The sequence below is a fragment of the Miscanthus floridulus genome, chromosome 6 (genome assembly GCF_019320115.1).
Source record: "Miscanthus floridulus cultivar M001 chromosome 6, ASM1932011v1, whole genome shotgun sequence".
Classification (NCBI taxonomy): Eukaryota; Viridiplantae; Streptophyta; class Magnoliopsida; order Poales; family Poaceae; genus Miscanthus; species Miscanthus floridulus.
Genome location: NC_089585.1, coordinates 123434385 through 123459165, shown reverse-complemented (window position 1 = coordinate 123459165; position 24781 = coordinate 123434385). Strand labels below are relative to the sequence as shown.

General features: G+C 49.2%; 2 protein-coding genes across 2 annotated transcripts; one reads left to right on the top strand and one right to left on the bottom strand.

Moving 5' to 3' along the window:
- Positions 1–20428: 20428 nt before the first annotated feature.
- LOC136461162 (uncharacterized) lies at positions 20429–21113 on the bottom strand. The gene is made up of 2 exons (XM_066460581.1): positions 20598–21113; positions 20429–20551 (listed from the first exon to the last, which is right to left on the bottom strand). Exons 1-2 carry the CDS (start codon positions 21111–21113, stop codon positions 20429–20431), a joined length of 639 nt encoding a protein of 212 aa, XP_066316678.1.
- A 2829-nt stretch (positions 21114–23942) lies between these two features.
- LOC136461161 (ras-related protein Rab11C-like) lies at positions 23943–24505 on the top strand (the record flags this gene model as incomplete). The annotated part of the gene is made up of 1 exon (XM_066460580.1): positions 23943–24505. A coding segment is annotated over one exon (552 nt), but the record flags the coding sequence as incomplete, so codon positions are not given.
- Between the last annotated feature and the right edge of the window lie 276 nt (positions 24506–24781).

The window sequence follows — 24781 nt, the reverse complement described above, 5'->3', positions numbered from 1 at the left end:
GGTTACGAGCAGCCGAGCCCCGCGGGCCATGCCTAGGTTCTTAAAAAAGCTGCAGCCTATGGAATAAATGGGTAGGTGCAAAAAAGAAAGGACAAAAACAATAGCTATGCTAGGATAAAAACAAGAAACAGATAGTGATTCTATCACAAAAGCAGCACTAATGTATTCATTGATATAGAAAACTATTCACACGGGGACTCACCCATAAACTCAACTATTACATTTTCTACTACTCCAAATACTACCACGACACATGCCGCCAGACGTAGCAACTGCTATAGGGGCCCCACCCAGTTCTGTTCCCTCGACTTCGGCGAGCGCAACGGGTACCTCAAGGGACCTACCCGGTTCTGTCCCCTCGACTTCGGCGAACGCAATAGGTACCTCAAGGACGTCGCACCCATAGATTCTCAGCAGAAGAGCATGGAGCAACTGACCTTCTCATGCAGTCGAGGCAGCTCTTGGGCAGGGACGCTGCTACCAAGGTATGGCCGCCATGGCTGAAAGAGATCTCATCAAACTTTATGAACTGGCCAACCTAAGCAGCTACAGGCGTGGAACCCTCCACCGGCATGATCCTGAGCAAATTCCCCTCCGACAAGGCTCGCCCGGTGAAGATCCACCGAAGAAAATCCACACATGGCTCCATCCTAAAGAAGGCATCGTAGATGAATCCAGCATGCCACCCCCTTCGACGGAAGTCGCCCCTTCTTAGGCAAAGATGGCCAGCACTGCCCCAGGCAGCCTCCAGCTCGACATCGCACTCTAGATTCATGAAAGGATCTGTAAGTCCTCCCCCTCGCTCACCCCCTCTCTCACTTAGAAACCGCCATGACATACAGGCACTCTCAGTGAGGAAGAAGAAGGAGGAGAGATGATAGTCGGAGAACAGGCAAAGGACTACGATAGAGAGCCCTCTCCCTCCCCCTATTTAAGGAAGAAATGCTATAGCCAAAAAGGGGCAAAAGATCAGAGCAAAAAACTCTCTCCGTCCCCCCATTCAATGTGGATGGGAAACGATGGGACACACCCTGACCGATGGGACGCACGCTGACCGACGGAACGATGCCTGGTCAGATGAAACGTCGCTTGGTGAGACGAGACGTGGCCTGGGTATGGCCCACCACTATCGCATGACTAGGCGTGAAAACTGAAGCGTCACCACACGCAGGCAGCTCCCCACTTCCCCAGGCAGGACTTGGAAAAACCCAAAATAGGATCTCACCAGGAGAGACCATCGGGCTTCCTAAGTCGATCGAATAGCTCAGGAAAACACACCAAGAGACAGGTAGGGAGCGAAGGGCCGCCCCATGTAGGCCATGCCGACTTCGTCACGAACGACGAGCGTGGGTCCCGGTCGAACATTTCCGACTGAAGCTCTCCAAACCCTGTCACTCGAGTCATCAAGGTAACACTACCGACCCCCTCTATTTCTTTATAAATCATTTCATACATCCATATGCACATTCATTCCATACGCCCATGCTCCCCGGACGATTCGGGCCCTGAACCGCCCGGGGGCTCAGAAACTAAGCATCACACATGTAGCGAAATGCATCACAATGCTCCGAGTTGTGTCATGAAGCGGTAGTTGCCTCATTCGACATAAGCAACGACCGATCAGGGTTCGAAGTCTGGCCCACAATGGGCTCGAGGCCACCCCACATCAAACAGAGCCAGGGGAGAAAAATGCATATGAGCCCCGTGCGGCCCTCGCCCAGTCTAGCAGACAGGGTCATCTCAACCTTCTTGTTCGATCCTAAGCCTTTGCCAAGCCCATAGAATCTCCATCGAGGGGAGGCCATTAGGCCACCCGGGTCGGTCTCCGAAACGACCCAGGCATCTGCCGGGTTGTAGGTAAAGGAGCATTGGAATGTCACAAGAGGGCTATGCCGACCCCTTCATGAACGACAGACTCAGATTCCACTCGATCATACCTGTTAGTGAACTCACCGAGCGCGTCACTCGAGCCTGAGCGATTGGGACAAGCGACAAAACTCAGCCCTTGCGGTTGTGAGGAACCGAGGACGAGGTAACGCACACAACTCAAACCGACCCCGACTAAAGCCCAACGGGGCTCGGGGGCTCAAGACACAAAACACCTAGGTCTGTGACCCCAAACTCGCCCCATCTAGCTATGCTTTGACTGAACTCCAAAACTACCTAGGTCCATGACCCTGAACTCGCCCCATCTAGCTATGCTTCGACTACACTCCAAAACTACCTGGGTCTGTGACTCCGAACTCGCCCCATCCGGCTACGCTTCGACTGCACATCAAAACACCTGGGTCTGCGACCCCAAACTCGCCCCATCAAGATCCACGACTCCGACTCGCCCGATCCTACAGCTACGCAACAACGCCTTAGGTAACAATTCTATCTCAACTAAAAAACATGCACGCATACCCGCTAACAAACACCCCCCAGATGATTCTGCCCGAATCGCCCAGGGGCTCGGGGGCTACACCCGTGGGTGCGCTCGCACGCACCCGCTGACACAAAAACCTCCCCCACAGGCAACATGAAAACCCCCCAGACAGTTCTGCTCGAACCGCCCAGGGGCTCGTTGGCTACACCCGTGGGTGCGCTCGCGCGCACCCGCCGTCGAGGCAAAAATCCTCTAGACGATTCTGCCCAAATCGTTCGGGGGCTCGGGGGCTCCTGTTGGGTTCATAAACCTGAGGTCCCTCACGGATCGGCTTCCTAACAAAGGCTTGGCCTAGGCAGACAACCGCACAACTCGTGGGCCAGCCCAAGTATCTGAACGATAGGCCAAAAAGGAAATCCAATCACCGACCGGAAGGTCTGGCCGAGGAGGAACGACACCCGCCTTCTGACTCTGGCCTACCTCTCTGACCAGAGCACCCATTTCGGTCTCTAGCCCGCCTTCAGACAGTCTCTCCGACCGAAAGGCCTCGCAAGCACTACCTCCTACTCCGACCCCATGTCTCCGACTGGGGTATGCAAAGACCCTGCTCACTGCTCTTCTCCGACTAGCGCAACTAGAGCCGACTAGGACCAACCGACTGGGGACGCCCGCTCAGAAAAGACCAGGGAACAGACAGAGAAAGCAAGGCAAGGTGCATAAGTCAAACCATAATACTAGGGACTATACCCTGTACGCCTACAGAAACAGTACTCTGCAACCTCCCTGACACACAGTGTTGTAGGCGCCGACATTTTCCCTACAACATTGTGGGCACCATTAACTCCCATACGGTAAGGCTCCCCCACATGCCTCTGGGCATCGACAGTGTTGTGGACGCCAGCATTTACCGTATCGAGTGAACAAGGTGAAACTCCTCACATGTCTCTATGCATCAACAGTATAGCGGGTACCGACATCTGCCATACCCGAACAAAACAATGCAGCCTCCCACGTGCATCCAACATCCAACAGTGTTGTGGGCGCCTACCATCATCCTGTACCCACCGGCGTGGGCAACAAGACTTAGAAGCATTCGTACTCTCTCCCTCTCACTTGTAAGGCCATCCCCTTCATCTATAAAAGGGGATGCACTCTCTCCCAAAAGACTCAGTTCATCCAAGTCATTTTCCATTTTTCATTAGATCGACCAAGTTCACAACCACAGAATAGCCAGGTTCAAACCTTAAGCACACGCTTGAACACTTAGCTCATAGTGGAGCTCCTGCAGCTCTCGGCCCTTCCGACCGGAGCCCAGTCGGACCTCTTATACCCCCATCTTTCTCCTTTTTATTTGTAACCCCACTGCAAACTTTGAGCACCTGGGCTCAGGAATAAAGTCACTGACCGACTCAAACTGGACGTAGGACACGTTGTCTGAACTAGTATAAACCCTGTGTCATTAAGTGCTAGGACACCTCCGATCACAACGTAAGGCAAAACTACAAATATTTACTTGTTGATCACTTTCTGCACCGATAGTAGGTCTCATTATGTATTTTGAGTGGTTCATTCTCACAACTCTGGAATTACACATCGTGCAACTTAGAACGCAGGATTTTTTTTCTCAGATCTTATATTTTTTATATTTTTTTGTGAAATTTTTGTTCCAAATAGGTTTTGGTCTTGCACTTTTTGCTTGGCCCATAGGGAAAGAAGAGAACATCCATCATCTTAGGCACATTTAGGCCCAAAGTTGTTGGGGCCAGGCCCATTAACCAAACACTGCATTCGTAGCGATTCGACTCTGCGAAAACCATGGGCACGACACATTCCCCCTTCCTCCTAGATCTGATCTGACAGATCTTCCGCCATGCGCCAAGCCGAGGGCGGGCAAAGCCAACACCCGCCAGCGATGCGCTAGCTGTCCATGGGTGGGCCGTCATGAGATACAGCCAAATCAACCGCCAAGCACATCCAGCTCAGCCCACGGCCCCTCTCCCCCTCCACCTCTGCCTCCACGGTCGCTGCCCATTCCCGTTTCCTCCCTCCTCCATGCTCCCGCACCGCATCCCCACCTCAGACCTGCTTTCCCTCACCATTTCAAATCCCCACGCGAGCGGAAACCGAGCGGGCGAATCAAATCCCGTCCCGTTCGGCGAACGAGCGAGCTAGCAGCGTCCGTCTGGCTAAGCTTCGGTTGGGGCCTTGCTCAATTGACCAAACATGGCGCAATGGGTGGACAACGAGTACGACTACCTCTTCAAGATCGTGCTCATCGGCGACTCCAGCGTCGGCAAGTCCAACATCCTCTCGCGATTCACGTGCAACGAGTTTTGCCTCGAGTCCAAGTCCACCATCGGCGTTGAGTTTGCCACCCGCACCCTACAGGTACCCCCATATACCTCTAAAAGTGTATTTTGGAATAATATCAATTCAATGAATGTACGTCAGTACATATAGACGCCGGGGTGGCTAATGAGCCAACCGCACAGGCATGGTACAAGCCACAAATCAAGGCTGCCTACTATAATTACACATACTATAATTACAATAGGCTAACACTCCCCCGCAGTCTGACCGGGAGCACAACGAACGTTCAGGCTAGACCGAAACTCCTGAAACAAGGAAGTAGGAAGGCCCTTGGTAAAGACGTCGGCGTATTGGGATGTCGTAGGGACATGATGGACCCGGACATGACCGAGGGTGACTGTCGATGCGGGACCCATAGGATACCCCGCAAGGGAGAAAGAAGATCTAGTCCAACTAGGATTCTTCCCATGTAATCTTAGTAGTAGAACTATTAAGTAATCCTACCAGGAAACCTCATTGTAAACCGACTAGGACTCTGGCCTCCTGACTATATAAAGGAGGGCAGGGCTCCTGAGGCAAAGGGAGAACAATGGTACGACACAACACTTGACAATCAATCCAACGCAAAGGCTAAGGCCGACTGGACGTAAGGTTGTTACTCGATCTACGATCGAGGGCCTGAACCAGGATAAATCGGCTGTCTCTTGCGTTAACCATCGAGTTCGGCATATGCCGAAGCCCGAACATACTGCCCCGGGTACCCCCGTGGCAGGCTATCGGTGGTAAAACATCGACAGCTGGCGCGCCAGGTAGGGGCTTTCGGCGACTTTGCATCCGAGAGCTCGATGGACCTCGACAACATAATCTTCCCGACGGGATCAACTTTCATCTTCGGCTCATGGATCTGCGAGGCAGACAACAACGGCAAGCTTCAAAGTCATCTCCTCGAAGATCCAGATCATCTTAAAGAAGTTCCTATTTCAACAACTGCAACGGATCAGCTCACCAGAAGATTCGCGCAACTCATAGTATCCGATTCAAATCAGATTTCACGACCACTCGTATCCGATTCGAATTCAGGCTCCAGGGCGAAGTTTTATCCGAGTGCTTTCTGGAAGCCGAGTTCTCTTTTGGAAAGATTCCAGAGCACAACCCGAAACAACTCGGATTACCCCCAGAGTTCTCACAAGAAGTCGAGTTCTTTTCCATTTGGGCTCGACAACATGGCAAAATCCTATCAGGGACAGGTCGAAAGATCTTTCAATCCTAGATTCGGGATACCACTGACAGGAGCTCAGGAGGGTCTCGTGCTAACGATAACATCGCAGGACTGTATCATCCACTGGCCGGGTTCTGTTCCTGAGGATAGCGGAACCCAACTAGTCGGCACATCAACAACAACTATTCTACCTTACCAAGAAGGAGACTCGATCTACGACACCGAGGCATCTACTAAAGTTATCAGCGACTCCGACAGCATGAAAACTAATGCCAATAACAGAACGACTCATGCGCGAGAAGTGCTCATGGTTCGACGACCATGGTCACCATTAAATCCCCTGGAAGCACCCGATGTCAGATCATCAGATGAATCAGAATCCAACATATCACCTTTTGCCCAGGGCTACGATGGAGAAACAGATAGTCAGAGACAAGCTAGAGAAAGAAAAAACAAGTTGAAGCAAGGGCGTCAACACCATGCTAGGCAGCGCAGGGAAGCTTGGATCAGATACGAGTCAGAATTGGCTGAGTACGACAAAAGAAAATCACAACGAGAAGTCGAGGGGAGACACACGGCGAATACACCTTACGATAAGATTCAAGAAGCATTAGAAGAACTCAGAACAACTTCACATCCCGGTGAGAAGTATGAACAGCTCCAAGACTTGCTCCGATCGACGATCCCGAGAACACATGAAGAGAGAGCTCGATCAAGACTACCCGCCAGATCAACAACCCACAGGCAAGAAGATCAAAATCAAAGGAAATCCGCTTTCGAAAGACTTGGGCCGGGTGGAAGCCATGACGGAGGAAGTAGGAAGGAACATAATCAAGGCCACCGATTTGAACAACCAAGGAAGACTAGGAGTAGGGTACCTACCCAGACAACCTCGCGAGATTATTCCCATAAAACGACAGTTGGCCAGAAGAAGGTGCCGAATCCGAATTCAAAGAAACCAAGACACCCGACAGATTCCCCTGTTTCGCGAACAGGCTTGCATTGGTACGATTACCTCACAAATTCAAACCGTCTAACCACTCCAAGTATGATGGCAAAACTGAACCAAGGCAATGGCTCAGAATATATTCACAATCAATTGAACTAGCCGGAGGAGACGACGATATCAAAACCCTGTTCTTTCCTATGGCACTGGAAGCCATGCCTCTCCAATGGTTCGACAAACTGAACCCAGGATCTATCAGAAATTGGGAGGATTTGCAAAGAGCTTTTTTTGAGAATTTTGCAGGAATCATCACACATCCAATCACTCATGCGGAACTAAAAGGACTCAAGCAAAAGGGGGGCGAAAGTCTCAGAAACTACTATCGACGATTCGGCGAACTACGAGCTCAAGTGCATGACATAACCGAACGAGAAGTAATTGAAGCTTTCTCTCATGGAATCATGGCTAGGTGGCAATTCCAAGACTTCTGCAAAGAAAATCCGAGAAACAATGAAGAATTCAGACGTACAGTAGAAAAGATGATTACTGCAGAAGAAAAAACACGAGAGAGGTTCCCGGACAGAAGCAACCAGGACAACTCAGACAAGCGAAATCACCGAAATAGCAGACATCCAGAAAGAAAACGTAGACCAGACAATACTGTGGCAATGGCCGACAAATCAAAAAAGTTTCCCAAACCCAGAAGATATGATGACATTGAAAACATACGTTGCCCATTGCACCCTGGCGGGAGGCACACCATCGGAAATTGCTACACTTTCAACGATCGATACACAAGAAAAGATAGTAAGGAAAACACCAAAGAGGACAATCAGAAAAGAGAAGAAGACAACCACGAGGACAAAGGATTCCAAAAACCCAGGGGAATGGTAGCAGTGATTTTCTCAGGGGCTCCGGATTGCAGAAGCAAACATCAAGAAAAACTAGCACTACGGACCATTATGACGGTAGAACCGGCTACACCAAGATACCTCAATTGGTCACAGTATCCTATCCAATTTACCAGAGAAGACCAATGGACTAGCGTGGGGAACGCAGGCCATTACCCACTGGTTCTAGATCCGACTATTGCTAGTATGACCGTCACCAAAGTACTAATCGATGGAGGAGCTGGACTCAACATCATCTTTTCAGAAACTCTAAGGAAAATGGGACTACAACTCGCCGGGATGATTACGCCAACAAGCACGCCTTTTTACGGAATAGTACCCGGCAAAGCAGCCATGCCACTCGGACAAATTACTTTGCCTGTTACCTTTGGAACTCCTTCAAACTACCGAACAGAGTTTATCAAATTTGAAGTCGCCGACTTCGATTCGTCATATCATGCAATCCTTGGACGTCCAGCACTGGCCAAATTCATGGCAATACCACATTATCCGTACCTACTGCTTAAGATGCCAGGACCCAACGGTATACTTTCTCTTCGAAGCGATTTAAAGCGCGCTTTTGACTGCGACGTTCAGGCGATCCAAATTGCAGCTAAAGTGCAAGCCGACAATGGAAGAAAAGAAATAGCCACAATCGCTACAGAAACAAACCAAGAAGAATTAGAAATACCAGCTAAAAAACCCAGTATCATCGCACCACCAAAAGAAGCCGACGTCAAGCAAATCGACTTAGGCACAGGCGACACCTCCAAGACAGCAACTATCAGCGCTCACCTCTCGGCAAAATAGGAACTCGCGCTCACCAACTTTCTTCGGGACAACAAAGATATCTTCGCTTGGAAGCCAGCCGACATGCCAGGGGTCCCAAGAGAGTTGGCTGAGCACAGAATTGATGTTAACAAAAGCTCCAAACCTGTAAAACAACGGCTACGACGATTCTCACCCAACAAGAAGGCAGCAATTAAAAAGGAAATAACAAAACTGATGGCAGCCGGATTCATCAGGGAAATCCTACACCCAGATTGGCTAGCAAACCCAGTCCTTGTACAGAAGAAAAACACGGACGAGTGGCGCATGTGCGTCGATTACACAGATCTCAACAAACATTGCCCAAAAGATCCGTTCGGGCTACCACGCATTGACCAGATAGTTGACTCGACAACAGGATCTGCGCTATTATCTTTTCTCGATTGCTATTCAGGATATCACCAGATCGCACTAAAAGAAGAAGACCAGAGCAAGACATCTTTCATCACCCCGTTCGGTGCCTACTGCTACAAGACCATGTCATTTGGACTAAAGAACGCTGGCGCCACGTACCAAAGAGCTATCCAGACTTGCCTTGGGAATCAAATCGGTGAAAATGTGGAGGCATACGTGGACGATGTGGTGGTGAAAACAAAGAACCCAGACACTCTAATTGAAGATTTAAGGCAAACCTTCGAAAACTTAAAGAAATGGAGATGGAAATTGAACCCAAATAAATGTGTATTTGGGGTTCCCTCAGGACAACTACTCGGATTTTTGGTCAGTCAGCGCGGGATCGAAGCCAGCACCAAGCAAATTCGAGCTATAACAGAAATGGGCCCACCTAGAAGTGTCAAAGATGTGCAGAAACTAACAGGATGCATGGCGGCCCTCAACCGATTCATATCAAGACTCGGCGAAAAGGGGTTACCTTTCTTCAAACTACTAAAGAAGACGGACAAGTTCGAGTGGACAATAGAGGCCGACGAAGCTTTCAAAAAACTTAAAGAATACCTCACTTCGTCGCCTATCCTAACACCTCCAAAGAAAGATGAAGATATGATGCTATATATTGTGGCAACTCCTACCGTAATCAGCACAGCAATAGTCATAGAAAGAGAAGAACAAGGGCGCGTGTATAAAGTGCAACGTCCCGTATACTACATCAGCGAAGTACTGTCAGAATCTAAAATCCGGTACCCGCATGTACAAAAACTACTCTACGCTCTACTCATCACCTCACGGAAGCTTCGCCACTATTTCGAAAGCCACAAGATTACCGTGGTGACGGATTTTCCACTCGGAGACATCCTACGCAATAAAGATGCCACGGGACGCATATCCAAATGGGCAGTCGAAATCGGAGCTCTTGACATCAATTTCACCCCACGGAAAGCAATAAAATCTCAAGCCCTCGCTGATTTCGTGGCCGAATGGACAGAGATTCAACAGCCTTTATCAGATACAATCCTTGACCACTGGAAGATGTACTTCGATGGTTCACTCAAACTAGGCGGGGCTGGTGCAGGTGTTCTCCTCATTTCTCCAGAAGGAAAACAACTCAAATACGTCCTTCAGATATTATGGCAAGCTACAAATAACGAAGCAGAATATGAAGCCCTCATCCACGGGCTACGAGTCACGATTACCCTCGGAATAAAAAGATTACTCGTATACGGCGATTCAGCAGTGGTCATCAACCAAGTCAACAAAGATTGGGACTGCACCAAAGAAAACATGGGTGCTTATTGTGCTGAAATACGGAAACTTGAAAAACACTTCCAAGGATTAGAAATTTTACACGTACTACGCGATTCTAACATTGCAGCAGATGTCCTTGCCAAGCTCGAATCAGACAGAGCAAAGGTTCCACCCGACGTATTCATAGAAGAGCTATCAGTTCCCTCTATCAAACAACCTGGTAAAACAACACAAGAAATCCAGGCTAAAGGCGTTCAGATCCTGATAATCAACACTTCATGGACCCAAGTTTTCATTGACTATATCAAAGAAAACAAATTACCAGCAGATAAGGCAGAAGCCACCCAAGTTGTTCGTAGAAGCAAAAACTACGTTCTAGTAGGAGATAAACTTTACAGAAGAGCAGCATCGTCAGGAGTACTCCTAAAATGTGTCTCATTTGAAGAAGGTAAAGAGATCCTAGACGAAATACACTCAGGTTGCTGTGGAAATCATGCCGCCTCAAGGACACTGGTTGGCAAAGCATTTCGCACCGGATTCTACTGGCCAACCGCTTTGAAAGACGCAGAAGAACTTGTCAGAAAATGCAAAGGTTGCCAAATGTTTGCAAGACAAGCCCATGTACCAGCTCACAATCTTATCTGCATCCCACCTGCTTGGCCTTTTTCCTGCTGGGGGCTAGATCAAGTAGGACCCCTGAAAAAAGCAAAAGGCGGCTTCGAGTACATCTTTGTGGCAATCGACAAGTTCACCAAGTGGATTGAATACAAACCACTCACGAAATACAGTGCAACCAAAGCAGTCGAGTTCATCCAAGACATTATGCACCGCTTCGGCATGCCCAATCGAATCGTCACAGATCTAGGCTCCCCCTTCACAGCTACAGAATTCAGGAGCTGGGCACAAGACTGTGGTTTCAGTATAGACTATGCGTCTGTTGCACATCCAGAAGCCAACGGACAAGTAGAAAGGGCTAATGGACTCATACTAGCCGGATTAAAACCAAGGTTATACGAAGAACTAGTGGACTATGGGTCCAAATGGATTGAAGAATTACCGAAAGTAGTATGGGGGCTACGAACTCAAATAAGCAGAGCAACAGGCCACTCACCCTTCTTCCTAGTTTACGGGTCAGAGGCCGTACTACCCGCCGACTTGATCTGGACATCCTCAAAAATAGAACAATACGATGAAGGAGAAGCAGAACACACAAGAAGATTAGAACTCGACAGCTCAGAAGAAGTCAGAGTAAACGCTACCCTCCAATCAGCCAGATACCTACAAGGTTTAAGACGGCATTACAACAAGAGTACCCAACCTCGATCACTACAAGTCGGAGACTTGGTACTAAGAAGGATACAGAAGACTGACGGACGACATAAGCTACTCAGTCCATGGGAAGGTCCCTTCATTGTCACAAAAGTCACCAGACCAGGCACATACAAGTTAATAACCGAAGATGGAAAAGAAGTCAGCAATACATGGCACATCAGCCAGCTAAGAAGATTCTACGCGTAAAAATAACTCAAGAAAAAACAGATATGCAAGCCACAAGGGACCAACGTTCACAATCGACGGAAAGCAATACTCTTCAGCAACATATGTAGTAGTTTATACTCATGATCAATAAAAATGACATTCGTCCACAGCATGTCTTGTCATGACTTTCAACGAGTTGTTTTCACGAAACAAAAAGCAAAATGGCTGAAAACATGCCTGAGCATCCCGGCCGAGAGCAAAATAGCTGAAAAAATGCTTGAGCCCGCCGATGAGGGTAGCTAAAAGCTAACACCCGAAACAAAAAGCAAAATGGCTGAAAACATGCCTGAGCATCCCGGCCGAGAGCAAAATAGCTGAAAAACGCTTGAGCCCGCCGATGAGGGTAGCTAAAAGCTAACACCCAAAACAAAAAGCAAAATGGCTGAAAACATGCCTGAGCATCCCGGCCGAGAGCAAAATAGCTAAAAAAACGCTTGAGCCCGCCGATGAGGGTAGCTAAAAGCTAACACCCGAAACAAAAAGCAAAATGGCTGAAAACATGCCTGAGCATCCCGGCCGAGAGCAAAATAGCTGAAAAAACGCTTGAGCCCGCCGATGAGGGTAGCTAAAAGCTAACACCCGAAACAAAAAGCAAAATGGCTGAAAACATGCCTGAGCGTCCCGGCCGAGAGCAAAATAGCTGAAAAAACGCTTGAGCCCGCCGATGAGGGTAGCTGAAAGCTAACACCCGAAACAAAAAGCAAAACGGCTGAAAACATGCCTGAGCATCCCGGCCGAGAGCAAAATAGCTGAAAAGATGCTTGAGCCCGCCGATGAGGGTAGCTAAAAGCTAACACCCGAAACAAGTCGACTGAAATTTAACTTCAAAAGACCCTCCAGCACTTCGTTCCGAAAAGCAAGAGGCTCGGGGGCTACATCCAGATAGGAATAGGAATACTTTTTTCTTCAGAAAAGCACGAGCGCCACTCAAGAAAGCACTCGGATGCCGAAGTTTGTCAAGGCAACATTCTATACCGAGTCGTTTCACATAGCGCAGGCGAAAGGTTGTTAACGCAAAGCACTCGACGGATCACAAGGGAGAAAGAAAAGAAAAGTACTCGACAAATCGAGGGGCCTCGTCAGAATAACGCACAGAGTTGTCTTACGGAGCAGAGACGGGAACAGGACAAGGTACTCAGCCAGTCAAATAACTTCAACCGCACCCAGGCAAAGAATACATCAACAAAAATAAAGAATCTTCATTTAAAAAGAGTGTAATATTACAAGAGGATGCTCAATCGAGTCAGGCATTGTCATCAGAAAGGGAAATATCAATATTTAGACTATCTACAACCCTACTGGCTAGATCTTCGACCTCAGGCTCCATCCTTTCAACGGCGTCAAGATATTCTTGGCTATCAGCTTCTTCTGCTATCTTGGAGAGAGGCGCCTCTGGAGCAAGGACCCGGGCCTGGGCCAGCACATTCTTGGTACATACTTGGGCACACCTCTTCGCGAACTCTTGGAAACGAGTCGGAATCCGGGGAATGAACTGCGCCCAAGATTGCTCGTCATCCGCCGAAGTCCGAAGGACATCGGCTACTGAACGAAAAGATTTCCACAAAGCATTCCAATTCTCAGTAGCCGTCGCCAGCTTCCCAGACAAGTTTTCAATAGTTTTTTGGGCCTGCACAAGATCTCTGTCAGCTCCGCGCCTAATCAGCCTAGCAAGGGCGAGTTCTTCCTCAGCATGAGTAATTACCTCCTCAGCTTTATTGTGACTAGAACGGACAAGAGCCTTCATTTCATCAATACTCTCCGAGAGCTTCTGCTTCTCAACTCGGAGAGCTAGACAGGACACCCAAGAACAAGTCAGCGGGAAAACAAGTCAAAATACAAGAAGAAACAGGCAGAACCCACGGCACCTTTGCATTCATTCTTCGCAGACTCCACCGCAGCATCTCTCTGCTTCTCCGTCTCCACTACCCGGGCGCGAAGGGTCTTCTCCTCTTTCTGGTGCACTTGACGCTCCATCTCCAACTCAGCCCAGAGGAGGTCAAGATCGGCTTTCAGAGCGTCCACCTCCGAAGACAACTTCCTCTCATTCTCAGATGAGAAGAAGAAGCTAGAATGACCGCGAGAAAAAGACTGAGCAAAAAGAGGCAAAGAGAAACAAGACGTAAGGATAGAAGAGAAACAAACATGCAAAAAAGAAGTAGCAATAAAACCTACCTGGAGCTTTTCACCAAAAGAATACGCAAGGGTCGACAAGCTCCCCCAGGCTACGGTCAGCTCCGATAACCGATGAGTGGCATCGAACTGTTGCACCACGTCACCGGAAATCGAGGGGCCGCCGGAAGCAAGAGAAGGGGAAGGAGAGGCCGGCTGGGGTGAAGAAGGAGCGACCAAGGCAACCTCTAGAGAAGCCAGAGCCAAATCCTCAGAAGGACCTGGCGCGACGGCCACAGTCACCTCCGGAACGGCCAAGTTCGCAACTCCGCCAGGTAGCTCTGAAGCCCCCGCGGCGACTTCATCAATAGAATGTTGTGAGTCCCGAGGCTCAGAACTCGTGGGTATGGTAGGAGGCAGAGAAGAAGTCGATAAAGAAATGAGAGAAGACGAAACACTAAAAGATGATAAAAGGAAGCACCATTAAGAACCAGAGGAAGGAAGATAAAAGCCAAAAAGATAAAGCTAGAATCTACTCACCCAACCACTTTCTTCTTCGCGAAGCCAAGAGAAGGCCTCGCAGGAGGAACCACGGCGGCGAAGACGTCCCCGCCACACGGCGACGGGAGCGGGATAGCCGACAACGGGGCCGTGGAAGAAGCCGGGACTGGAGCCGTAGAAGAACTCCGCACCGGAGGAGCGGTAGAACTCGGGACAGAGGCAACCAAAGAACTCGACACCGGAGCTTCAGAAGAAGTCGGCGCGAGAGCCTCGGAAGAACTCACACCCGACCTCCGATTACTTCAAAAAGTTCAAAACTAAAATTCAAAACAAAGAGGAGAAATTCAGTGCAACAAGAACATGAAAAACAACTCACCGCCGCACGATGAGGGGGACTTCATCATCCTCTTCTTCCTCAGCCAACGAAACCAGAGCACCTGCTGAAAAGGAGATGAAAAGTACTCGGTTCAAGAGAGAAACAGGAAAATAAAAGAACAAAGAGTATTAAATGCGCTCACCTAAGAGCATGCTAGCAACAACTGGAGTACCTGAGGGAGTACTTGGTTTGCGAGGCTTCTTGGAGACAGGCAAGCCAGATGAAGACCCGTCCATTCGCCCCCTCTTTGGGACACTACGAGGACCGCGAGGGACTAGACGAGGAACATATTCTTCATATACATCAACAAATCCGGAAGAAACCCCAGGAAGGGCTGTAAAGGTTCGAGACTTACTAATTGCAGAAGTACCAGCTAGGCGATCCCCAGTCTCCGCCACGGCAGGGAGAACATCAAGGGGGATCGGATCGACAAAGTTCCGCCCAAGCTCCTGCGAAAAAGGATAAAACACCGAGACAAGGAAAAGCTAAGCAAGAGCGGATGCAGCAAGAATACATAAAGAACTCAAACAAAAAGATAGACAACTCACAGCTGGGGGCAGGTTGATGGCCAAGAACTCAGAGATGGCAGGAGGAATGACGCTCACTCCTTTTAGCATCTTCTGAAGGCGCTCGAGTACCTCCTCACCGGTCAGCTCAAGAGCTGGGACCATGCGCGAAGGATCCTCGGCCCCAGAATACTCAAAGCCGAGATGTTCCCGCTCTTTCAGGGGCTGAACCCGGCGACGAAGGAAACTTGAAACAATACCAAAGCCGGTCAAACCCTGCTGTTTCAGCATGCTAATCCTATCAACGAGTGGCTAGATCGCTTGAATCTTAGTAGGTGACTCAAGCTTCTTGTCCCATCGGTCATTCACCACAGGACCGGATCCGGAGTGAACGGCAAGAGAAGGGATCAAATTGGCAGCGTAAAACCACTCGGCACGCCAATCTTTGACAGAATCGACCAGGTCGTAATCAAAAAACTTGATTTTGAGACCCTGGCGAAACTGAATCCCGCAACCGCCGAGGGCATTGGTTTCCTCACGGCGGGGTTGAGGTTTCAGGCGAAAGAAAAAGCAAAAAAGAGAGAGAGAAGGAGGGATCCCAAGGAAGGCTTCACAAAGATGAACAAAAACAGAAAGATGGAGAATGGCATTGGGGGTTAGATGGTTCAGACTAACCCCGAAATAGCCAAGAAACTGATGAAGGAAGGCGGAAGCAGGAAGACAAAGTCCAGCACGGACAAAAGAAACAAAAAGGACAATCTCACCAGGACCCGGGGCCGGAACCCGATGCTCGCCCGGAACTCTCCATTCAGTGATGACTTTGCTTTGGATCAAGCCATCACTAACGAGCTCGCGCAGCTGGTCTTCGCTGGTTGTTGGAGCAGGCCAAACCTTCTGAGCTGCCCTCATGGTCATGAACTCCTGGTTTTCAATCAAAGACAGGGATGACTCCTCGTCCACGAAGGTCGCCTGAGACTTGCTTGCGGTCTTCTTCTTTCCCATGAACTGGCGGGAGCAAAAAAGGCGCTAAGGAGGACGAAGCTAGAATGATGGCGCTCGGGCAATGGCGACAATGACGGCGGCGGGTTTCTGAGAACTAGGGTTTAAAGGCAAGAGCTGGGCGACAAGGGAAAGGAAGATAAAAGGTCTTTAAATAGATTTCTCAGTGATACAAATGGCCCATAAGGCCCGTTAAAGCACAGCGTGGAAACGCAACGGTCCATTTACCGACGCAGCTAAAATGACAGAGGGCACGAATCCACACAACGGTACAAACCAACGGGCAGATTTCAGACTTATCCGCACAGCACCATAGCAGGGTTATCAGATAACTACAAGAACAACTCGTTGAACCAAGAAGAAAGAAAGGGCTACCTCATGAGGGACAAAAGAACCCGGTTATGTAAGAAAGAACTCGGTAGTCTCATGAACGACAGGGATCACAACAGAAAAGTCAAAGACAACTAAGAAGACAAGATTCGTTACATTACAAGCGACTTCAAAAATAGAGGATTACAAATCTTACAAGACCCAACGAACTCGGCACCACGAAAAGCAAAGTAGCAAAGAGGAACACGGACACGACTAAGCTCTGGAACGACTACGTGTCCCAAATTGCTACTCGGAAGGACAGACCGCCATCAGCTACACTGTTTTCTTCAAAGGACGGACGTAGTGCATCCAAGGCGGAAATCGGCAGCACGGCAGGGCAACATAGAGCAGAGAAGGCCGGCGGGAATCTGTCTACCCAAGACCGATGTGATGCTGGATATGGTGTTGATCTGCGCCGGACGGTCTCAAGACAGGCGACGAGGATCAACCCAGAACTGCTGGATGAAGGAATGAAGCCCACATCACAAGACTTCCTCCAACTACCACCACGTACATCCTGGCACAATGCTGTCGCGGGACTAGCCTACCTCTAATCCCTATCACAAGACTTCCTCCAGCTACGACAAGACACACAGGAACTACAAAATACGCCCGGGGGCTGCTCTACTTCACAAACTACCATATTCACAACCGCAAAGGTTTCAACAGAATGTCCAATGGATGAAAACAAGCACCCCGAGACAGTATTTATAGGCCAAAGGATCGGCGCACATGGACCAGGAGTACCAACGAAATAAACCTAACAAAGGACACAGCGAAAAGACAGGACTCAATAATGGATGGCTCAGGTGAGAAGAAACAGTACTCGAAGACGGGCATATTCGAAAGAATATACTAGCACAGTACAACCCGTGAACAAAAGGCATTTACACTCAACCACCACCACACAACTACATCTGACAACAGCAGACTATCAAAAGAATACGCCAAGACCTCGCATCCGAGTTCTTCCTGAACAAAACAACACGGATATACGCTCGGGGGCTCGGCCAACATCATAGCTTAATCAACACTAAGCTAGGGAGCTCGGCCTTCATTTTCAACCACTCCCGGAGGCTCGGAACCAAAGATAAAGGACCAAGAATACAAGACACATCAAGACTCTTCATCCAACCTCTTTTCTAAAAGAGAAGAACTCGGAGAAAGCAGGATACATAACCACAGAATTTTTTGAAGACAAGAATCTGGACCCTCAAACTTTTGCAAAGCAAAAGCAAGAGGCTCGGGGGCTACACTCAGTGAGTGCAATTTTTACGAAAAATTGCACCCAACCAAAAAGAACCTGGACATAAGCTCGGAGGCTGCTTGCCACGTAACTACTCGGATGATGAAATAATCCAAGTCTCGGAAACTACTTCAGAACACAAATTTTAAAGCAACATAAAGGATCAAGACCCTCCAACTTTTTGTTCCAAATAGCAAGAGGCTCGGGGGCTACACTCAGTGAGTGCACTTTTTCTTCGAAAAAGCGCACGTCACCAAAAGACTTACTCAACGCAGACCACTTCAAGACATTACGACAAAAAGAACCCGGAACGAGCCATATTCGAGTTCTTTTTCATAAAACTTCAACGAACAATCAGAGCAACTTCAAGACAAGATCCTCCAGCTCCTTGTTCCAATTAGCAAGAGGCTCGGGGGCTACAACCCGATGGATGTACTTTTTTCAAAAAAGCACTCACCACTCGAAGATCCCAAGAAGCGCTACAAGGTTTCACTCCAGAAATCACTCGGATGACATTTTGTTCCTACTCAACAAGACTTAAAAGAGCAAAGCGAGACTTTCAGAGCTCAACCATGAAGTGCTCGGGGGCTTGTCGATGCGGGACCCACAGGATACCCCGCAAGGGAGAAAGAAGATCTAGTCCAACTAGGATTCTTCCCATGTAATCTTAGTAGTAGAACTATTAAGTAATCCTACCAGGAAACCTCATTGTAAACCGACTAGGACTCTGGCCTCCTGACTATATAAAAGAGGGCAGGGCTCCTGAGGCAAAGGGAGAACAATGGTACGACACAACACTTGACAATCAATCCAACGCAAAGGCTAAGGCCGACTGGACGTAAGGTTGTTACTCGATCTACGATCGAGGGCCTAAACCAGGATAAATCGGCTATCTCTTGTGTTAACCATCGAGTTCGGCATACGCCGAAGCCCGAACATACTGCCCCGGGTACCCCCGTGGCAGGCTATCGGTGGTAAAACATCGACAGTGACCCTCTCCTGATCAAAGTGGAGATCAATCTCAACATCCTTCGTCCGCTGATGTTGCAATTGGGTTGCTGGAGAGATACACAGCACTGATATTGTCACAGTAGACCAGGGTGGCATGACGAGGCGGGTGGCAAAGCTCATGGAGCAGCTGGCGCAGCCAAGTAGCTTTAGCAACACCATTAGCCACAGCTCGATATTCGGCCTCGGCACTGGACTGGGAGACCGTATGCTGATGCTTGGAGGACCAAGACACCAAGTTATCTCCGAGGAACACTGCGTAACCAGAAGTTGACCGGCGAGTGTCGGGACAGCCAGCCCAGTCGGCATCCGTATAGACAACGAGCTGAGTAGGTGATGAACGGCGCATGGTCAAGCCAAGGGAGAGAGTGCCCTATAGGTAGCGCAGAATCCGCTTAAGGGCAGCATGGTGAGGTTCCCATGGATCATGCATATAAAGGCAAATCTGCTGGACAGCAAAAGCAATGTCAGGACGGGTGAAAGTCAGATACTGAAGTGAACCAGCCAGGCTACAGTACTGTGTGGAGTCAGCAACCGGAGGACCATCTGTAGACAATTTGAAGTGCAGATCGACAGGGGTGCTGCAAGGCTTGCAAGCACTCATCCCGGCACGCTCCAAAATGTCCTGAGTGTACTGCAAGAGCTAGATGAACTGAAAGGCAAACATGCATGGCAACCAAGTTGGCATGCATGACATATGTGGTCGGTATCATCTTTATTACAAGAAATGACACTAGAACTAATGAGCTTGGACAGAGCGTCACGCCCAAGGTGTTTGAGACGACGATGCCAAAGGGAGGTGGGTGCAGCGATGAACGCAGAGGTGCTGGTAGAACTGTTGGAAGGTGCATAGAATGGGTAGAGGTCACCAGAGCTATTGCACCTGGCGATCACGTTCCAGGTGTGCAAATCCTTCATAGAAAGGCCAAAAGGATCAAACTCAATGGAGCAATTATTATCAGTGGTAAAACGACGAATGGAAATTAGATTCTTAATAATGTTGGGCGACACCAACACATTTTTAAGAACAAGATTGCGATGTGGTAAAGAAAAAAAATCTGTGATCTAGTGGCAGTGACAGGAAGTAAAGCACCATTGCCCACAATGATAGATGAAGGAGTAAATGGAGATGGTGGGGAGATGGTGGAGAGTTTACCAGCGTCCATGGTCATGTGGGAACCAGCACCTGAATCGGCGTAACACTCAGAGGAAGGGGCCGGCGGGTTTAGGGTCATGGTGTTGAAAGAGTGCGCAAGGGAGTCCTGATGCCATGACCCACCTTGTGTAGGGTTCTAGGGTGCTATAGGGGAGACCTGGTAGCCCGGTGAAGGTGCCTGGAAGGCTGGAGGTGCAGCTCCCCCGTAGAACGCGCCATACTGAGGAGGTGGAGAGCCATAGGTGCCGCCATAGGCACTGGATGCGCCACCAAAGCCGCCATACTGGGGGACATCACTGAACGTAGGCGGAGATGGAGGGCGCCCGGACTGGTCATAGGGCCACATCCGTACGGTACCAGCCCATGGGTACGCGAAGGATGGATGGACGCTGGGGGGTGTGCCACCGTGGCTGTCTAAGGGGGCACCACCGTGTCCGCCAGGAGGAGCCTGTTGGCCTCCGTGTCCGCCGCAGCCGCGGCGGCGGCCAGTGCGTTGGGCACTGGCGGGTGCAGGAGGGCGTGCTGGAGGAGGCGCTCCTGGGCGTGGAGGTGCAGGGGCCGTAGGGCGTGGTGTCGAAGTGACGAGGGCGGACGGTGGGGACGGTGGACGGGCGTCGATCTCCATCTCCTCCAGCAGAAGGTGTGTTCGGGCCTCCGCGAACGTCGGGAACGGCCTGTGCATCTTGAGGATGGACACCATATGGCAGAACTTGCTGCTGAGGCCGCGGAGGAGCGTGAGCACCATCTGCCGATCCCCGATGGGTTCGCCGAACTCGGCAAGAGAAGCCGCCATCAACTCGAGCTGGCGGCAGTAGTCAGTGATGCTCAGGGACTCCTGTCGGAAGTTGTGGAATTTCATCTCGAGAAGGAGGGCACGGGACTCCTTTTGGCCGAGGAACTCATCCTCGAGGTAGCACCATGCCCCGCGAGCGGGACCCTGCCGCATCATCAGGGATTGCTGCAGATCGCCGGAGACGGTGCTGTAAATCCATGTCAGGACGCAGCAGTCCGCTTGCACCCATGCCAGGCGTGAAGGGAAGGCCTCATCCTCGAGAACGTGGCGGGTGAGGGCATACTTGCCGAGGACGGTGAGGAACATGCCGCGCCACTTGGTGTAGGTGTTCACGGCCTGATCGAGGACGACGAGATGAGAGCCTTGACGTTGACGACGGCGTTGGCCTACGCCCAGAGAGCCTCGTGGGCGCGCTCATATTCGTCCAGGGCGGCGGCGCGGAGGTGAGCCTCCTCAGCGCGGTGTGCGGCCTCGGCACGACGGGCGTCCTCGGCGCGGGCTTCGGCTTCAGCAGCGAGGCGCTGGTCCTCGGCTGCCTTGGCGGCGGCGGCTGTGGCAGCGTCGTCATCAGCCGCCATCAGGAAACGGCAGTGCGGCGAACTGGCAGCTGCGGCACGATCGGACCAGCGACGGCACCCGGTAATGGAGTCACGATGGGCCGACGATCGGATCGGCGGGGAGTAGGCACAGCCGATGAGATTGGCGATGCTCCCGGCGATGGAGTTAGCGGCGGGCGCAGCGATCGGATCAGCGGCTGGCTGGAATTGCGGAAGCGGATCATAACGAATGATACCATGAAAGTGTATTTTGGAATAATATCAATTCAATGAATGTACGTTAGTACATATAGACGCCGGGGTGGCTAATGAGCCAACCGCACAGGCGTGGTACAAGCCACAAATCAAGGCTGCCTACTATAATTACACATACTATAATTACAATAGGCTAACAACCTCAACCCCGATCTGATCGTGCCCCAATGTGGCAAATGTATGGTAGAATTTTGCGTGGTGGCGTCCATCCGGCCTCCGGCGCCATTTGCCGGTATGCATGACGTGTCTGTCTTTTGATTTTGAGTTCTTGTTGTGTCAATTGTTGTTTAGGCTGCTACATTTTAACCGTGCCTCGTGCAAGTACGTCACGCTCGATTTCTCAGTCTTATCTCTTATGCCGTAGTCTTCTGTTTCAGAACGACAGATTAATCATCTAAAAAAAGAACGAGATTGATAGAATGAATGGTCTCTGTTTTATGTTTTGACTCTGAAGACCGGTGTGGTCTGGTCTGTGCTTGTTCGTATTATGGTTTTCAGAACAATGCAATGTGTGAAGCACCACCTGTTTAGTTGGCATGACACCACGAGGGAATCTTAGAAATGCTGTAAGGCGTGCTTGGTTTTGGTTGTGGGCAAGCTTGCCCTCACCTCACCTTGCACAAGCAACGAGATTCTTGCTAGACGAGGAGAGGTGGGCGTGCTTGTTTTTTTTTTAAAAAAAATAGAAAACTGGGCGTGCTTGGTTATGAGCAAGGCTGTCCTAGCCCCGCCTCGCCTCACCATGCGCGAGCCACGAGACACTCGTCCAACCAGGAGAACCGATTTGGCTCACCTCAGCCAGCAAGAAAAATCTTGCCAGCATAGAAATCATGATTAGCTTGCTCTACATCCAAATGCCTTGCCATTCCAGCTCCTAGCTCAGCAAGGCAACATAGTGCTCATCAAAGAATCCAAGCATACCCGCAATTTGGCTCACCTAAGCCAACAAGGAAAATCTTGTCCGCATAAAAATCAAGGCCAGCCAGCTATACATCCAAACACACTGACCACTCCATTTCCTAGCTCAGTTAGGATACACAGTCCTGAACAAGGAATCCAAGCATATCCATAGTGCGTTGTCACGTCAGCACAATAAAATTGGAAAATAAAAGGCACATACTCCTTTCGTCCCAAGAATGAAAATATTGCCTTTGAGGAGTCAATCAATCTCAATTTTGATAAAATTTATGGAAAATAATATCGATATTTTATCTCCAAATAATTTTATTATAAAAATATATTCTACGATTAATCTAAGTAGTAGTTATTATCCATCATAAATATTAGTAATTTAGTCAGACTTGATATTGATGACCCTCGTAAAGCAAGATTTGTATTATTATTTTTTGGGGGAGAGGTATTACATCGGTATTGCTCCACGAGGTGAAAGATGAAGTGACAGGGAAAGGTATCCCTAAGTATAAGTAGGAGAAAAGTAAAATCAGCCTCGAGAAAATTAAATTTTCATCCCACAAAATAGGAGTATATATATCAGGGTTAGTATCCACCTGGTGGCACAGATCCTGAAGTAGTGTTGGTGCGAGGACGACATAGATAGTCATATATAGTCATGTACAATCCTCTGAATTGTCTGCCATATGATTTTGGTACTAATTCCTTCCGGTAGTCTTAATGATAGAGATGACCTTAATTGTCTCTTTCACTAGTCATTTCCAATCTTGGTTTTATTGAATAGTGAGTTGTACAATGGGACACTAAGGTACAATTATTTGTACTTCATTTCTACGTGCACTGTCACAAATACTTTATCTAGTTCATATGTAGAAATTAATAAAAGAATGATGGAGGTCTCAGTGTAGTTAGAGAGTGAGATGAGATCTGAAGCCATTGTTTTTAATATATGGTGAAAACATCCTCTGAAATTTTGGAATTATATCTTTTCTTTAAGTTTAGTTTGGCTTTTCAACGTGTTTGTTACTTGGTTGAACTGGTGTCATGAGATCTTATAATGATAGGGATTTTCTTTTTCATTGGTTCTCTTTACTGATTATGTGGCTAGGTAGCTTAAGCTCAGGTAGGTCAGAGTTTGAGTTTGCCTTGCCTACTTCACAGAATAAGCTATGAGTTTGCCTTGCCTACTTCCCAGAATAAGCTATGAGTTTGCCTTGCCTACTTCTCACAGAATAAGCTATGAACTCGGCACTCCATTTACCCTTTATCAGTAGATCTCCTGGTGTTCAGGACATACAAAAATATTACTGTTCCGCCCATTGTTCACCGTCATTGTGCATCTAGAGTTGGAATTCCTTCCTTACTGATGGTGTTGCCTTCTGAAGCTGTTCGTGTTATCTGATGGTGTTGCCTTCTGAAGCTGTTCGTGTTATGCATCATCTCAGCACAAGTTCCTTTTTTCTTTTATTTGAGGCAGATAGAGGGGAAGACTGTCAAGGCACAGATATGGGACACGGCTGGGCAGGAGAGGTACCGCGCTATCACCAGCGCTTACTACAGGGGCGCAGTTGGAGCCCTTCTTGTCTACGACATCACAAAGAAGCAAACCTTCGACAATGTTCAGAGGTGGCTCCGAGAGCTCCGGGATCACGCAGACGCCAACATTGTTGTTATGTTGGCTGGTAACAAGTCGGATCTGAACCACCTAAGGTCGGTCCCCGAGGAAGACGGCCAAGCATTTTCAGAGAAGGAAGGCCTGTCCTTCCTCGAGACCTCTGCTCTGGAGGCGATAAACGTCGAGAAGGCGTTCCACACCATCTTAAGCGAGATTCATCAGACGGTAAGCAAGAAGGCGCTCGCCGCGCAAGAGTCTGCATCCACCAACGGGCGCTCAATGCAAGGAACCACCATTAACGTCGCTGAATCATCCACCGCCACGAAAGGCTCGTGCTGTTCTAGCTGAAGAGCTGCTTCTGACGGAGCAAGACAGGTTTCGGAAGGGTTCGTTTCTGCTGAGCTGCACATCGCTGCGTGTAGGTTGTACGTAGGTCGCTTTGCATTATCTGCTTGCCTTCCACAAGCCATTGACTGGTGATTCGATTCTTTGTCACAAGGAACTTCCTCTAGCATCATATACTGATAGCTAAATTGTTGCGTCGTTCGGTTAAGATTATGTTCATCGAGTCTGTTAGTCAGGTAGCGGGTTGGGCGTGGCCAGAGGCGTGCTTGGTCCACGACACAGCCCGGTTG

Coding starts and splice junctions, on each gene's coding strand:
- LOC136461162 (XM_066460581.1), bottom strand. CDS start 21,113: ATGTTCCTCACCGTCCTCGGCAAGTATGCCCTCACCCGCCACGTTCTC. Junction 20,552..20,597: donor CGTCCCCACCGTCCGCCCTC/GTCACTTCGACA, acceptor CTCCACGCCCAG/GAGCGCCTCCTCCAGCACGC.